The sequence below is a fragment of the Coturnix japonica genome, chromosome 1 (assembly GCF_054131305.1).
Source record: "Coturnix japonica strain WE chromosome 1, WE-NBRP24, whole genome shotgun sequence".
Lineage (NCBI taxonomy): Eukaryota > Metazoa > Chordata > Aves > Galliformes > Phasianidae > Coturnix > Coturnix japonica.
In genome coordinates, this window is record NC_140663.1 from 160,144,858 (window position 1) to 160,162,461 (window position 17,604).

The following is a 17,604-nucleotide window of genomic DNA, read 5'->3' on the forward strand; positions in this document are numbered from 1 at the left end:
ATCAGTTTCTAACCTGTATTAATACATCATGACTTTCACCACATCGAAGTTCATATGGAAAGAACTTTGGCACAAATGCGTGCCACTCCAATGTCACTCAGGTCCATAAAAATTCCTCCCCTTCGCCTGCTTGGTGCTATGATTTATTGAGGTTCCTTAAGCCGTAGTTAAAATTCAACTAGGCTGACTGGCATACATTCCACCCCTCTCCCTTTAAAGGAACTAAAAAGTTGTTTCTGTTCACATCTCAAAAGAGAGCTGCTACAGAACAAAACTGTCACATTCAGCCCCGTCCAAGGATTTCACTTGAAGCTTCAGCTTGCACTGTTGAAGTTTCTATCAGTGACAAAATATAATCCCTTACTTCACAAGGGAAAAAAAATAATTGAGAAAAAGTTTCAGATTACGATGTCAATGCCTGAATATTCAAGCAATACAGGAGAGCGAATATGCTCACTCAGAAGTACTTTTTTCCCCCCAGAAAAGACTGTGTGAAACTGTACTGTTTTAAAAAAGACCCTTAGGTTGAAGTGAATCATTCCTTCATTTAGACATAAGATAATCTGTTGGTTAAAGTTTCCAGTTCAGAACTGCTGCAGGTTAACGTGCCTTTAAAATAAACAAGTATTTTGACAGACTAAGATGACAACAACATCACTGTATCAATTCTATGTTAAATTGCTATTTTAATAATATGTTTGAGGATTAGACACTTCTCAATATCTCTTTGGTGCAGTATACTAGGAGAAAAAGAAATATTAAGGAAAAAATTGCAGTCTTCTAAATTCACATCATCTTGCCTCTACCCTGCACTTGGACCAAGTTTGTTTCGCTTTTATTTCACTCTACCCAGAAGTATGTAGTTGCAAAATTTTAATCAAGATAGAGGATGAATAAAGCACTAACATACAGTTAGAGACAGTTTTACAATCTATGTTACAAGACATATTTTACATCAAAGGGAGTTTTTGCTTCCCACTGTCTGCTCACAATATCACAAATTATTCTCATCACCTTAATACTCTTCTATTGGAATTGTATTTCAGGGTATATTTTTTTGTAATTTTTAGAATAATGTTAGTTGAACTATAATAGAAGTCATCCTGCAAAAAGAATAAGATTGTCACAACCAAACAAGCCATTGTTTAGCTGTCAAATTCTGTGACCTACAAATGGTGACACCTTTTGCTTTTGTTTCTAAGCCATCCCGAACTTGTCTTGGGTAGCAAGCGTATTTGACACCACCTACAGCATATCCCACTGAACTGTTTGAACTAAAACAACTAGATTTCTTCAAAAGGCATTATGTAAACAATCGCATAATTCCATATTTAAATAGTATTTCTATATTTCCACTCAGTCCTCTATAGTTAAAAACTGAAGACATTTACAAGCCTCTGTACTATACAGAGCGTTTTATTACTCAGTTCTTGGCAGATGCAACAATGGGAACAAAGGCCTTTGTGTTTACTCAGCTGCAAGGCTTTGAAGTGAGGGAGATTTCTACTTCTCAGGCTTTTCAAGAACTCTTAGTACACCAATATTAGCATGGCAAAAGCAAGATTGATTCTTCTGCATTACACAGCCTTGCCAGCTTAGGTGCTGAAGACTATTACCCCCTTTTTCTTATCTCACTTACAGCTATTACTTGATAAAATGTGCTTTTTTACTTTACATGTAACCTGCAGACCAATGAAAGGCACGTAGTTATAAAGCTCATCATACCAAAACACAGAAAAACACATTTCTGTGAAGCAGCATATGTGAAGACATCTTCTGCTGCTTTATGCTCTTGCAAGCAAGTTATTCAATCAATACGATATCAGAAGTTTTGACAAGGTACTACTAGGCCTATATTCTCCCAGATTATTCACATATCCTTTCATGATCCCAGCATAACACTATTGAGACTCCTTCCCACACCACCTCAATCAGTCCACAGCTAGGAAAGAGGCAGTACTAATGTGGTTGGTTCAGTGGAGCACGAGGGTAAAAGCAGAGTGACTGACCAAGCAGCCAAGCACTACAGGCACTCAGCCAGCTCCTGCCTCCTTGCTACTGGGAGAGCCAAAAGGAATGAGCTGCTTCTTGAGCCACATCTCAGAGTGTCTCTTGGCTGCTTGTAAGCCAAAAGGAAAAAGAACAGCTTTGGGGACAGCATGCAGCCTATGAGCCATGTGCAGAGCAGGCCTGCTCTGTTATTAGAGATGGAGAAAACAGAAAATACACACTATGGTAAGCTGGAAGCCAATACTGCAAATACAGTGTATATAAAAGCACATGCAGATTTAGAGAAGAAAAGACACATGAAACAGAACTGTAAAACAGGAAAATGCAAACCGATGATGACAGGAGACTATTAATCAATATTAAACTTGCTAGAAACAATAGAAGGGACCAACAGGAGGCGATGAAAGGTTGGCATACAATTTTGACAGAAGGCAATGAAAGGTTGGCTAACAGCACATAATTTTGATGCAACAGGAAGAGCAGAAGAATGATGCAAAGAGTTCCTATTTTTAGAAAGGAACTACAAAGAATTAGAACAACGGCCACTTTAAAAGTCCTGCCTCTTCTTAGCAGTTCTCGGGATTCTTACCCTCATCTTTTTTTCCCCTCTGCAAACTGGGTATCATCATCAGCTGCACCGTTACCACTGGTCGAATCTCAATAATAAGTTTCCGGACCTCCTGAAATATTCTTCATGCATCCAAATGAGATCTCAGAGTCAGAAAGATCAGTTCTGAAGAAATATTCATCACTAACTAGCTGTAGTATTTATTCAAAGACTGTATTTCCTCAATTCATCATGATACAATTTACTTTCATTTTCCTTCCTTGTGCTGCTTACTTAACATTGTTGTACTGCATGCAAGAACATTACTGCAAAATTTGGATAGTAACTTTGCTTGAGGCAGTTTGGCTCTATTACAAATGTGTTACGATAACCACACTGCACACAACCACAGTTGTTTTCATCAAACTTGTTCTATTTGCTTCAGGTAACAAATGCATTCTTAAGATTAATTAGGAATAGTCTTATCAAGTCTTAGACTTATCTATTGAACTCCTGGTAATAACGTTGGAAGGTATTTAGTCTGCATTCCATGTTTTATTCACTATCTCATAGTGAAAGAAAATGAGCGTTACCCACAACAGACCAACTATTATTATCCTCACCAGACTGAGACCAGCTAAGCTACTTCAACCAAGTCTTCTACACAGAGTCACTAACTCCATTCCTCACCTTCCAGTCATATAGGTTAAATTCAAAAATTCTGGTGTCTCTGGCACAGGTAACATTGCTGTTGTTTGGGTTTTTTTGGTCATCTTTTTCTTCCCATGCCTCCATAAAATGCAGACAGCTTTCTTCTTTATTAAGGAAAGCATTCCTTTACTTTAGAAAGGAAAAGTAAACATCACATACAACAAAAGCAACCTGAAGCAGAATGCCAACTAGTAGTCTTCAAGAAAACAATTTGAATAGCATGCAAAAGTCAGGCATAGAACTATAAGATGCACACTTGACTGACTATTAAATGGATGCTCATCAGGTATACACCATGCAATCTGTGTTCTGAATAAGTCCTCATAATTCTCCTACTGAAAAATTACACAGTGTTAAGGGGAATACATCTCAATATATATACTCAAAGTTGCACTGGCAAACTAAACTGACCCTTTCTTAACGTCTAACCGTACCTTACTAGCATTTCTTATCGTTGCGTATTTATTTGCCTGTTTGTGCTATTTCCCCAGTAAAAAAATAAATAAGCTGAAAAGTTTCCTCATACTGGATCACTGATGTATCTGTCCGTGAACTGCACAGATCCATCACAGATGACTAAGTAGCTCAGGGATGGAATAGACACTTTCATCTGCACAAGCAAAGCAGAGGCTAATTAGACATTTTGCAGCAGATTTTTGTTTCAATGACAGGCAGAATGCTAAATTTGCAGTATCTTAGTTTGATTTTAGGGTTCAGAAAAGAACACACACACACACGCAGACCTGTCCTGTTCATATGCTACAACAACAGAAGTTTGCAACAGGCCACCTTGTTCCTTCATCAGGAACTGTATGCACCTCCCTCACACAAGTCCACTCGTCATTCTGAAAGCCTCTCTGCTCTTACACTTTGTGGCTCTGTCCTCCCAGCATCTTTTTTACTCATCTTCAACTCAGTTTCTCTAAGCCCACAGCATGTCTCTTTGCCTTTCCACACCAATTAACCAAGATGCAACTCTTTTTTTTTTTTTTTACCAAATACTCTCTTCTGCGCTGCTTCAGTATAAAGCGGATGAAAAGAAAAAGGTAAAGGAAGATCAGCATTCCTGATCAGCATTCAACCAAGGCCTAGATCAGGCCAACACTGTAGCAACAGGAATGAACTCATGTTGGAACATGCCAGTGCAGGCTGTATCTTTGTTAAATTATCTAGCTCCTAGTAAGCCTCCAGTGGGGCTAAATAAACCAGTTTGGAAGGTTTTATCAAGACACCAAATCTGGGCAAATTTGCATAAAGGCAGCAATAGATATATCCTTGATGCAACCACTGATTCATCAGGCTTAAATCCTCTGTTCTAAACTGCAGAGCACTTGTTTCATTGAAATGGAAGTCAGATATTCCCCTTGCCTTGTTCTCCAGAAAGATGAATGACATGAAAAAATCATAGCAAAGTGAGTAACTTTGGCAGCATGGTCTCAACTCAGAAGCTGACAGATAACCAAAACAGCATTGACAGCTTTACCTATGAAAATAAGAAGTTAAACTACATTACTTAAAAAAAGATCAAACAAATACACATAAGAATGCACTTGTTTAAACTGTAGCTTAATGCCTCTCAGCACTTCTTTTTCCAACAATAATGCAATTCACCTCCAGCAGTACTTTTCCTTAGCCTCCAATAGGTAAGAGGCACAGAGATTTCTTCTGTTTTCTCAAAAAGAAACGCAATGTCTTGGCTATAATATGCCAGGCATTAGCATTTCAAACTTCTGTGAACATTCACATTAGATTCATCATATTTCTAGAAAAAACTATGATTGATTAAAACTTTGTGCTTAGAAAGATGTCAGTGTTGCTGCAGAATTCACTTTAACAACACAAAACAATGACTTGCTACTAAAGGGACAAGATATATCTAGATTCATCAGTGCACTCTGGGATCAGAGGTTAAATATGCTCTCTTTAAATCATGCATCAGTAATATACGTTTCGATAATTTTGCAATTCTGTTGAATGAGAAAAATCTGGTTTTCTTGAAAACATGCAGTAAAAAAAAAAAAAAAAAGGGAACACACCTATTTCCCACCTTTTGCTGAGTTATTTTTCAATCCATAATACACAGCCACAACTGAGATCAAAGTAAGCTCATAAGGAGAGTTTCCTTGATACAAAAGAAGAGAGTTGCTGTCAGGACTCAGCGGGAACTATTTGACTTGCACTCTCTTTCATTTAACAGAAACTAAAGCTAGTTTCTAAACCCTTAAACCCCTGAGTACAGGGAGAAACAACCTTTTCAGCTTTTAAAAGCAATTTTGAGGGAATTACACTACTGCATGTGTTAATTCAATCACTGCTCATTTAGGTTTTAAATCTGACAAACTGCCACCTATACCATAATTCCGCTTCATGGAAACTCTTGTGTCAACATCTGCAGAAGCAGCATAAATAGAAAAACAAAATTTCAGATGACTTGAATATTTAAATCAACAACACTGAATGCCACCAGAGACCGTTTATAAGCTCTGTTTTTTTCTTCTTGGCAACTGACTGATTTCAGTTCACACCTTGCTTCAGTGACTTTTGCTTTTTGCAGTATCTCAAAATCTTGTAAAAGATTACCAAATAAGATATGAACACAAAAAGATTGAGAAGCGCAGAGTTAACATATGTAGCAATGGCAAATCAAACAGCTGAAATAAGTGCCAATAAAAACAAGCTAATTTTGAAACAACAATATAGTTTCATTCCTGTCCACAAGATTAAAGTATACATAGTACACTCTGCAAAATGACATACCAGAGCAATGCACTTTTCCTGACTCATGGACACTTAACACTTCTTGGTGTAATGCCAGCCCAAACTAATGAAACACCACGCAATTCTCTGCTATTACCTGCATCATGGGATACTTGGATTCAGCAGGACTTCCAAATCCATTAACGCCAATGAAGCTGGTGCTAAAGTAAGAATCTGTGAGACTAGCATCAGCTAACCCACCGCCATCGATTCCGGGAACTACAAGAGAAACAAAACAAAAAAAAAGGAAAATAGTTTCAGACAAATGTAGACAATCATTGGTTTATGTGATGACATCTTTTAAAAACATTTGAGGTGTGGAAAGTAAAGCAATAGGAGGTTGGTACTCTGGAGTACTGTGTCCAGGTTTGGAGCCCTCAGTAAAAGAAAGACATGGAGATTTTGGAAAGGGTCCAGAGGAGGGACACAATGATCAGGGGGCTGGAGCACCTCCCCTATGAGGACAGGCTGAGGGAGTTGGGTTTGTTCAGCCTGGAGAAGAGAAGGTTGCGGGGTGACCTCATTGCAGCCTTTCAGTACCTGAAGGGAACTTACTCCCAGGAGGGGAGTAAACTCTTCGAAAGGGCTGACAATAACAGGACACGGGGAAATGGTTTTAAGTTAAAAGAGGGAAGATTTAGGTTGGATGTTAGGGGGAAGTTCTTCACTAGGAGAGTGGTTAGGCCCTGGAACAGGCTGCCCAGTGAGGTTGTGGATGCCCCGTCCTTGGAGGTGTTCAAGACCAGGTTGGACGGGGCCCTGGGCAACCTGATCTAGTAAATGTGTATGTTTGGTGGCCCTGCCAGGCAGGGGGGTTGGAACTACATGATCCTTGAGGTCCCTTCCAACCCGGGTCATTCTGTGATTCTGTTGGTAACAGAGTGCTTCAAGCCCATCTTATCAGCAAAACAAACACGGAATGGAAGTGCATAAAAAATTATGAATGCAGATACTAAATGACAGCATACATAGCACAGAGTTACAACATGAATGCAGAGAGTCAGAAACGTGACAGATTTTGAAGGAATCTTATAAACAATAAAAACAAGGCATGGAACGAAAACAGAAACAAATAAAACTGAAAAATAGATGGTTATTTAATCTATGTTCTTGCATATGCATCTTTAAAATGTATGTATCAAAAGGAGTTTTTAAAGGAATGGACACATAAGATGTACAGAAGATGTATTTTAAAACACCTCAAGTCCTCTCACACAACATACAAGCACTTCAAAAGCTTCCTGAGCATACTGCCGTTCTCATTATCTTGTACTTCACCAAGCAGCAACTGTCGTATTAGAAGCGACTAAAGATTATTTGGACTGAAATTAAATGTTAAGGATGTAACTGAAGAAATTAATCTCACTAAATTGTGTGTCTGGAAGTAATGGCCCTGACATACATGCAAGCACTGCACTTTGACTGCAAATAAATGAATTTGCCACTGTGAGACTAAGGAGAACAACAAGAGCAGTCATAATTAACACAAAACACTCACGCAGGCATTACTCAGATAACAGAAGACTTTTACAGTTGTATACAAGTTGCAGTTCAAATTAAGCTTCCACAAAAACACCCACAGCAAATTATAACGACACTAATCTGTACGGCCGGGCCAGCACAAGCCAACAGACATGAGTAAATTGGTAGCTCTAAGGTAGAAAGGCACACATCCAACTCAGAAGAACATCCTGTACCAAACTACCCAACTTAAACTTCTGCGTGGACTTTCAGCCAACCGGTAACACTGAAACAGCTTCCTGCCCTGAATTCTCAAGGGAAATCAGCTGGAATTTTATAGCAGAGCTAATGGCACGCTCCTTATATCCCATTGCAGAAATGGGAATTTCCACTCCGAAAGAGACTATGTAAACCACAAAGCCATTTCCACACTACAGGTACAGTGAAGAGCAAAAGAACTACAGTCAGAAGAAATCACAGGGAGGACTTGAGGACCAGAACCACAAGGAGCAGCATCCACACTCCAGGCAGATGCACTCAAAGCCTGCAGCTGTATGAACTAACCAGCCGGGCTTAACACCAACAGCTCCACCAATGAAGAGCTGAATGGGGAGAGAGATCAAAAAAAAAGCACAACACTTCCGTTGCAACACACACGAGCTTTGCAGCCAAAACAAGTTTTTGAAGTATCGCTGCCAAAGTTACAACACTATTTGTATACTCTGAAGAGTTGAAGAATACACCTAAAGGACTCTAAAGATGCTGATTAGAAGTATAACAAGTTAAAATATATATATATATATTCTCAGGTGCCTTAAAACAGTAAAATAAAGCTGTCTCCACCACCCATGCCCTACTTCCTCCTTTTAATTCTGAAGAGCAGACAAACAAACTTCACAACCCCTCCTTCTCCAGCCCTAAAACAAAAAAACAAAGATAAAGCCATGGTTCAGGTAAAAAAAAGACATACCTTTTTTGAATGTAAATTTTCTAAACGAGGATAAAGAATGTAAAAGTTATTACTATTGAACTACTGCATCATGGAAATTAACATGTGCAGAACACCAGTTAGTGTTATCTTACTTTCTCTTTCAGTACCTAACTCATACTATGGAGGACAGCATATTAACACAACTGTTTTCTGGCAAAGGCCTAATATTTTTCTCACAAGAAAGCTGTAATATAGCAAATCCATGTGTAGCAATGGGAAGTTTCATTGTCATGAAGTTATTTAGTGCCCACACTGTTCTTAACTACCTATCTGCCTGCTTTTCAGCCATTACCAAGAACATCTTGACTGTGAAAGACCACAAATAACTTCAATTTTGAGCAATAAGTATCATTTCAAGGTAGACTATATGCACTGTCTTCCTTTTCATCTTACAATCCCATCAAAATTCAGATTATATCCAATTTTTAAACAAACTAGAGGAAGTGACTCCTTTAAATAACAGCATCAGTTATGAGATGCTCCAGTCTGTTGAACGCTTAACGAACAGCCAGTTGGCTCAACTGCTCTTTACTACATCAACACAATAACCCATTTAGCTTAATTTCTCCCTTGGACAGATACAGTTAATACACAAAATCATTAGAACTGGAAAAAGGAAAGTAGAAAACCTTCAAGTGAAGATTTTACCATATTCAGCAAAGCAAGTGAAAGGCCCCATTTGCATGAAATAAACCCCACAGCTCAACGGCAGTAATCCAGCAAGCTGCTATAGCTGCTGTCATCCATTATCCAAATAAATCACTGGAGCCAACGCAGGGCAGAAGCAAGCAGGCAGGACCAGCTGCTCTTCTCCTCACCCAGATGCAGTTCCCACAGTGCCAAGCAGCTCAAGCTGCAAACAGCAGCAAGTTTCCTGCAGCAATCCCAAGCTGAGCAATGCGGAAGACGCTGCTGTACAGCATAATGTTGATCTCTAGCGCTGCTCAAATACCAGCAGTATTTGCTACACAAGCCAATCCGTACCACTCCAAGCTGTTTCATACTAAAGTCTAGGCTTTATATTGACATGCAGGATATACCAGATAGAAAAAGCTACTCCAGAACATTTGCCACTGTCTAGCTGTGTGAAGGCCCTCAAGTCCAACGGCATGGTTGTGCAGCCAGCCTCCTTGCAGGGATCCCTCAGACTTCTGTAATGGAGTGCTGATCCACCACTGAATTCTGCTGATGATCCACCTGCTGCACTCCAAGATGCATTTCAGCTATTTGCCTTCCTACTCTACTAATCCAAATAGTCCAGAAAAACACCTCTAGCAGCAGGACAAAGACCACAAGAATACATTCCACAGGAAAAGCATTGAGAAGTGAGGCTCGATTGAGCAGAGGGCAGAGCTTTCTCAGCAATAGCTCCTACTTTCAACAGAGTTCTTGAGAAGCTGTAACTACTGGCTTGAGCAGAAGCATTCGCTTCCTTAAGGAAGGGAGGAAGAAAATTAATGTTAACAGAAAATGTGCATCTAACATAGGTAAGTAAACCCCTGCCCTGGCTATAAAACCAATCAAGAGCGTTCCCCACTACTCCAGTGCTGCACAAAGGAGGGAAACAGCTGTTACAGCAATGAAAACTAAACAAACACCTAAACAGCAAAGGCAGTTGTACTGGTTTTGGCACTTGGCCTTCTCTATAAGCAGTAGAAAGTGCTTATCTTCCTTCTGCCAAATAGTTGGCAAATCATAAATTCTCCCTTGCTCTTCAAAGACAAAGGCATTGAGAGCATTAAAAGAAAAAGTCACTTGTCATACATAACCTACAGGAGATTTTCAACCAGAAGTCTGTGGACTTCACCAGAAAAGCAGTATGGTACTAAAAACAAAATGGAAAATAGAAGTCCAGAAGTTATTTTATTCTACTACATCCTGCATTTGATTTGTCTCTCTGGATCTCTCCTGGCATAAGCACGCACTCTGAAACAGTGCTATTAGAATGACAGATATAAATTAGTGAGGTTTGGGTTTTCTTCTTTTTTAAAATCATCAATTATATCTGTAAGTAAATTTGGACAACAATTTAAAGAAAATCTGGGCTTGGCTATTCTTGTCAGAGGAACATGTTTTTGTTTTTTAACAGTACTTTCCACATGTTGAAGTTATATACATTTTCAACAGACCCTTCCTTGGAGAGGAACTACAGCTTCCTTATAAAAGAAGAAAGGTCCATCAGGTGCACCTGAGGAGAAGAGATGGCTGGGGGGGGAGGGGAGGAACAGCAAGAGTTTAGTCTCCTTTCTCAGGTAACATCAAAATATGAAAATAATTATGCAAACTAAGAATCCAATGGTAAAATAAATGCAAACATGTTGGGTAAGCACAAATGAAAACAAGAAGTGGTGTCTAAATTCAATTGATATTAAAGCTAGAAATTATATTCTAGTAATGCTGGGAAAAAATATATGTACATACATACACACACACACACATATATATATTATATACACACGCACACTGAGAAATTCAGAAGGTACTTTCTACATTTTACACACTAATTATCCAATAACATTTTGCTTGGTGAGTAACACTGCAGCTTAATGTGACAGCTGCAATTAAAAATAAATATCATCTTACATAATTCTTCACCCACAGGATTTTAGCACAAAGTCGGCTTCCCTTCAGATGCAGGCACCAAAGAGCAGGGGGAGTAAAACAGATGGTTATTTTTGCCTTACCTATTTCAAAGTCATATATTTTTTACCAGGCACAAAGGATCTCATCACAGCCCAGGTACTTGAGTAGTACTTTAGTGAACTCAACAGGAATGCTTCAGTGGGTTAAACACTGTTTTGTCTTACTAGCATTATCTGAATACTAACACTATCTGAAAACGTGGCACTTCCATTATTTTCATTCCGAACAGTAAGCAAACACTCCACTACCCTGTACTGCTTTTACAACCTTGGCATCAGCACTGATAATCCAGTGAACTGTTCTCAACGTTCTTTACAATAATGGGGTCCAAATACAGGCCCAAAAATGAACAGCCTGAAGACCCCAAAAGATTTTTGTTGACATATTTTTTCAAAACAACTACATGAAGATGTCTGTCAAGGTGATAAAACAGATTGAAATAAATCGTTTTGCTACTGACACTGCCTAACAATCTTACTATAATTACCTTATGCTGCAAGAAATGTTTGTATTTGAGGCAGTCCGGATAGGAACTCCCAGAGCAGCCACAATAGCAGGCACTCTCCACCTCAATACAGCCTGGGTAAGTTTATTCCCATGTTCACTGCACACGTGTATTCAGAGACCAAGCTGTTATCTCAGCTAGATATAAAGCAGCCAAAACTACAGTGCTATACCTCCAGTGGAATTTTAGAGCTAGCTAGCCTAATATTGAGACAAGAACAATAAAACTTTGTATACAGAGCCTAACTATGGCAAGTCATTTAAGACTCAGAAAATTGGTTTAGTGTCCTTGAAGCACTGTGGTGTCAGAGGAACTTCTGTTTCTCCTATTCTGCTTTGTACTGGCACGTTTGTATAGCCAGGTGCTATATGTGCTTACCCTGCTTGTATACGTCTGGAGCAGATGCCGAGCACTGTATGTAACAGTAAATGCATCTTAGTGACACTGTAGAGAAAGCAACAATATTACCGTTACAACTTGCTACAGCAAGTAGCTTTTTCTGGTCTTATTTTACACCTCTCATCAAACACAACCACATTCCAAATCCAACTGATAACCACTGAAACAGAGAGAGTGGACAAAGACACTGTGCACTAACCCCCAGGCATGAGGAGCAAGAAGTAAAAGCACACCACTGGGTTATGCTGCTGTAAATGAAAGTGTGGTCAGAGGGCAGACAGTGCAAACGAACCAACCTGGCTGAAAGACAGACAGGAAGCAAAACAGTTTAGGAAACGCTGCTGTATTTACAAACACTCCCACTAAGTGACGAGATACTCTTGGGTAAGCAAAGGAAAACAGTAATCTTCACCATAAAAATTAAATGGCTGGGTTGTCTTTAAAAATAAATAAAGAAATCTTTATCTTATCATAGAAGCATCTGAAAAAGCCTGAGAAAGGCACCATCCTTTCGCTCCATGACAGTCTTTGTACTGCACCTACAACAACAGGACTTTCCTTCATGGACTAAGTCCAAAAGCACAGTGATAATATAAACCCAAAATGATACTTCTGAAAAAGAGCCATCAGAAGCATTCTGTTATCGGGAGAAGCAATTCAAGCTAATGTAACCATTTCATATCAAAGCTTTCAAACAAACATTCTTTAATAGCTCTCCCTATTCTTGATGTATTGCATCAAGTTGTTCAATAGATCACTATTTATTTATTTATTCAAAATATAAGTTGAATTTTAACACCCTCCTGGTACCTAAAATTGAGCTTCCTAATATAAAAAACATCTATATGAAATGGATGCAGATGTTCTGAAGTTCTGCCTTGGTTATTTTCAACAGGAGTGGGAAAGAGATGACAAAAAAGAAAGATCTTCCTGCCCATTTCATCAGCACTAGAACTGAGAGCGCCTACCCATGAATGACAGGAGGGAGTTTCATGTCTTGTAACCGGTCTGACTACAACTTCTACAGTGCACGTATTTACTAGGACTTCTGTGTTTGAATTGTTTCTGTATCTCAGTTCTCAAAGAAAAGAGTAAAAGGTCACAAGGAAGCAAATAAAACACTACAAATCAGACCTAAACACACAATTATCTTTGAAGATCAGACAAAACAATCACATCATCAGAACTTAACTTCCAAGAGACTGATGGAACACATACAAGCACAGAGCACGATCTAAACCAACTCAGCTTCAATACACAGGGATTCACTACACCATTTTTCTGGCAGAGTAACGTACTACATCATTACTAGAAAACAACAGATAAGGAGAACATCAGCCACATCAGCTTACTACCTAAATCCCTCTACTGACCCCCTTTCCAACAGCTGCCCAAGAGATTTCTTGGACCTCAAGGTCCTGCAGAGATGCTCCTCCCTATGTTTCTCACCCCACCCTCACTTACCATTTGTCCACTTTTCCCGCAGGAGTCTAAATTTGCTTCTAGGTGGTTCCTTACACAGGGAACTCTTTCTGAGCTGGTCCCCAAGGTCACTATTTTCTGTGCATTCAAATCCTTCCTGCAGGCCCACTCCTACAGTGACACCTACAAAAAACCAGTTATCTAGTAACAGCTGGACAGAAACTAAGTGGGGATGCTCAGTATCTTAAGAAAAAACATCAAAACCTCAAGTTGTTACTGTACATAAGAGCTTTGAGTTCACTCCCACAAGGTCTGTGACTATCCCCCCCACAACGAACACTCCTTTTCATTTTTGACTTTGAAATAAGAAAGCAATTGAAACTGTAACAACTGTTAAGTACTCAGATACCCAACGCACAGCGGGTACTACCAGAAACAAATAATCACCAGTACTCCACAGTATCTGTAATTCCTGGGGAATATTTTGACTGGAATTATTTCTCCCACGGTAAAGAAAACCTTCCAAGTATATAAACAGAGAAAAATCAGTTTCAAACCTAATTAGTAGCATGCTTTTTTTCCCCTGAAAGTTTCATGTGCTAAGCTGAACAGCCACCAATCATCCTAAATTCCATTCTCAGAATCATCTCCAACATCTTATAAATAATGAGAGTAAAACAGCATCAAAACTGTATTCTCTACCGGCTCCTGGAAAAGGCATCAGGAAAATCAGAAGATGAAGCATCACTCTAATAAGAAAATTCAGGTAACACAATTACCAATATAGCATCACTTACAAGAAGTACAAACAGCTCTGGAAAAGGAATTCTCAGCTCTGCACTTCAACTGCAGTAGCTGCTTTCTGTACACAAGCAAAGAAGAGCCAGGGGAAAAGAAGCTGGTCTATTGCATACCATACCATATTTACCTTTAAAGTCTGAGCTAACTGATGGTTTCTTAATACTACAACCTGCAAATACTCAAACACTACCAGAGATGATGATAAAAATCCATATTTAGAATAATCCTGACTATTGTTTCATTGTGTTAAGAAGCGTAATCCAACAGATTACCTTTAATATCTATTTTCCTGAATGGCTTATCTTCCCATTTTTTCTACGTCCACTATTTCATTTTGTTTAAAGAAGAATGGACTAGTAAAGGCCTACACACATTTAAAAAATAATTAAAAAAGAAGAATATACACAAATCTGTCTTTCCACCCCAAAAATAGCCTCCTTATGGATATAACAAAGCCTAAGTCATAATTCTCACCAAGCTAACTGCCAAGTGACTGCACAAGGTTGCCACAGCAGCAGTCAGTACCCACTGTGGCTACCACCAGCCTCAGAACATACAACTTGCAGGGTGAGAAAGCGGCAATTAAGTCAACCCAACACAACTCAAGCCTCCATCCTTCTTTCCCTCTTCTCAATGGCAAGCAACAAAGCCTGCACTGCCAGGCTTTCTCTGTGGAGAAAAGCAAAGCAGCACTGTTGGTGGACGTATGTCAGGCACATTATAGAAATAGTGATCTGTTTTAAAATCAGGTTTCCTTGATGAAGGATTTTTGTACAGAATAAGGCTTGAAAGCCCAAGAAAGAGCCAGCAGCAGCACTGTGTCCATGGTCAGCTCCTCAAGTCCCCAGGCCAGCAGCACTGGCTCTGCTGTCACAGAGCTCAGCACCAGGTAAACAGGAGCACTGGCAGCAGCCACCACCTATCCTATGTTTTATGGCAAAATTTACAACTGGATTTTAACATAACGACACTTTTCTTTAGACACTCCCTCGAGCATCAGCACGCAGTAATGCAGGCGCTGAACTGCTCCTTACAGAGCTCGTAAAGGTTCAAACAGAACAGAGAGCAGACATGAGTGTTTCTCACACTATCATGCATCTCATCTGCCCTTTCCTGAGCTGCACCTTAAAACCCTATCAGTCGTATCTTTCCCCCAAAACACTAAGAAACACTAATTCCCACATCACTGCTCCTTCTGCAGTCTTCCCAGGCAAGTCACCACTGCTGCTCCACCTGCCAATTGGGCTGACACCTGGTACCTGTGTCCATTAAAAGACCATTGCATGCAGGTCTTGGCCACTAACAAATCTTGAAGAAACCTTTTTCCAACACCTTCTTTTGTTCCTTTATCTCTACGATAAAAGTCCTACATGAAAAGGTTTTTGTTTAAAAAACAAACAAACAAAACCAACACACCTCCAGGCAGGTAATCACAAGCTCTGCTTCTTATTTCACAGCTGACCAACTGCACACCTCACATGGAAGACTGAGCAGTCACAGTGCTCTGAATATCTGTCATGGTTTTGTACCCCAAATGCTGTGGGGCTGCGGATGCCACCTTCTGAAAGTGGATGGAGTTCAATAGCACTGGTACTCTTGCTCCCCAAGAACACAAGAAGCCAAAGTAGTCAGGCTAAAGGCACATTGAGCCCACCACCTCAGCACTGAGGCTGGACAGCAGTGACTGAGCAGATGAAAGCACAAGCTTGAGGCATGGATAAGGCAAAGTTTCCCACAAGGCTCTAAACATAGGGGTGAGGATGATGAGTTTGACTCAGAAATGAATTTTGTGTTGTTGAATTTAATAACTTCAAACAGAGCTTCCTTCCAATAGTATCCGATGACTTTCTGACCTGTCAGATGTTAGTATCTAAAACATCTCTGGCATAGAACAGTTTAACCACACGTTGTGTGAAGAAATATCTGTTGGTTAGCTCTGAGCACGTCACCTACTTGTTTCACTTGATAGCCTGGTACTGAAATATTTCTCATCTTCTCACTGCTCTCCTTATCACTCAATGTCCCCATCACCTATGTTGTGAAAATAAGTCAGTACTTGGGGAACCCTCATGATTACCACAGAAAAACCTATAAGTAAATTAATAATCCTGTACTCAAAGCAGGATTAGAGTAACACGCATGGTAGAATGAGGCACTGACCCACTTTTAATAATAAATAGGACTACGCGGTTAATTACTCAATGAGCATTATCTGCTCCATGCACTGAATGAGGCTGGGGTCCAGTAAGAAAGAAAGAAGTCAGCACAGACACATATGTAACTAGAGACTGCCACAATGCTTCTGCATTAGGGAAGATGGACAACGGGACTGTATAGGCAGGCTACCTTAGGGCACTTTCTAATTTCATATTCTCCACTTCAGAACTTCAGGGTTAAATGAAACTTTGTATACTGCTTTTCACATCCATTTCTAAAACAGCTTTCATTCCATCCACTTGGAAATCATACTGGTGACACAGCAAGACATTGACAAGGTAAGAATTTTAGACATTAGCTTTCAGGACCTATACAGATCAACTCCAGATTTTGAACAAAGACCCTCATGAAATCAAGCCAAAAAGCCCAGAGGCAAGACTGGGCCCACTCCATGGCTTTTCACCTTTCACTGCTCTCTCCCTCCTTTATTCTCTTGCTCTTACCCCAGCCAGACCACTTCATACAAGACATCCATCTACCAGCTCAAACTTTTGCCTCCTGTAACTTCATGTGAGGAGGCTCCCCCAGCATGGAATTGCTGATAACGTTGGAGGGGTCCATTCTCGCTGCACTCACGTCAGCAGCAACTGCAGCTCTAAAGTTAAAGCTCTACAGAGCCTTAAACCTCTGATGGGCTGAAACATATTCAATCCAAGCATGATTTCCAAACAATTTAACTACTCAGCAACATCAATCACTGAGCACACAAGTTCTATTTCTCTTCTTAGATTTAGGACTTAAATTGTAGAGTTCTTCTGTACGCGAACAAATAACGAATATCCTTCATATGGAAGCTTTAATCCCTGTGTCAGCTCTGCATCCTCTCCCCAAGCTTGAAATCACTAGCTTAGATTTTAATCTACATAAAAAGAAATCATTTTTAAAAGTGTATTCCACACCTAATTCCATTCAAAAGAGAAACAGAGACAGAACCACCAGTGAATCTTTCCCATCCGCTCGTATGTTTGAAAAGCAACAGACTTCAGTTCGAACAACTGAAGTTTGATAAAACGATCAACGACTAGAGATGGTATCTTTTAATAGAAAGCACTGAGCAATTCTATGTTTCAGGGTCCTCCTGAAAGAGCGGACACAGCTACACTGTGTTAAGGCAAAGCACTGCCCAGCTCTCCCGAGCAC

The 17,604-nt window shown here is 39.8% G+C and overlaps 1 protein-coding gene across 16 annotated transcripts in view; it reads right to left on the bottom strand.

Annotated features, from left to right (window-relative positions):
• The window catches only part of PAN3 (poly(A) specific ribonuclease subunit PAN3), a 73,297-nt gene that overhangs the window by 54,531 nt on the left and 1,162 nt on the right, over positions 1–17,604 (bottom strand). For 15 of the 16 annotated variants that reach the window (XR_004305969.2, XR_014942175.1, XR_014942176.1 and 12 more), the window contains one exon: positions 6,123–6,244. Coding sequence is in view for 11 of the 16 variants with exons in the window: in XM_085536320.1 (XP_085392446.1) it covers positions 6,123–6,244 (122 nt within the window). In the remaining 5 variants the exon portion in view is untranslated. Of the gene's footprint in view, positions 1–5,315; positions 5,391–6,122; positions 6,272–17,604 lie in introns of those variants that run through there. The other variant, XM_085536323.1, reaches the window with a different exon arrangement.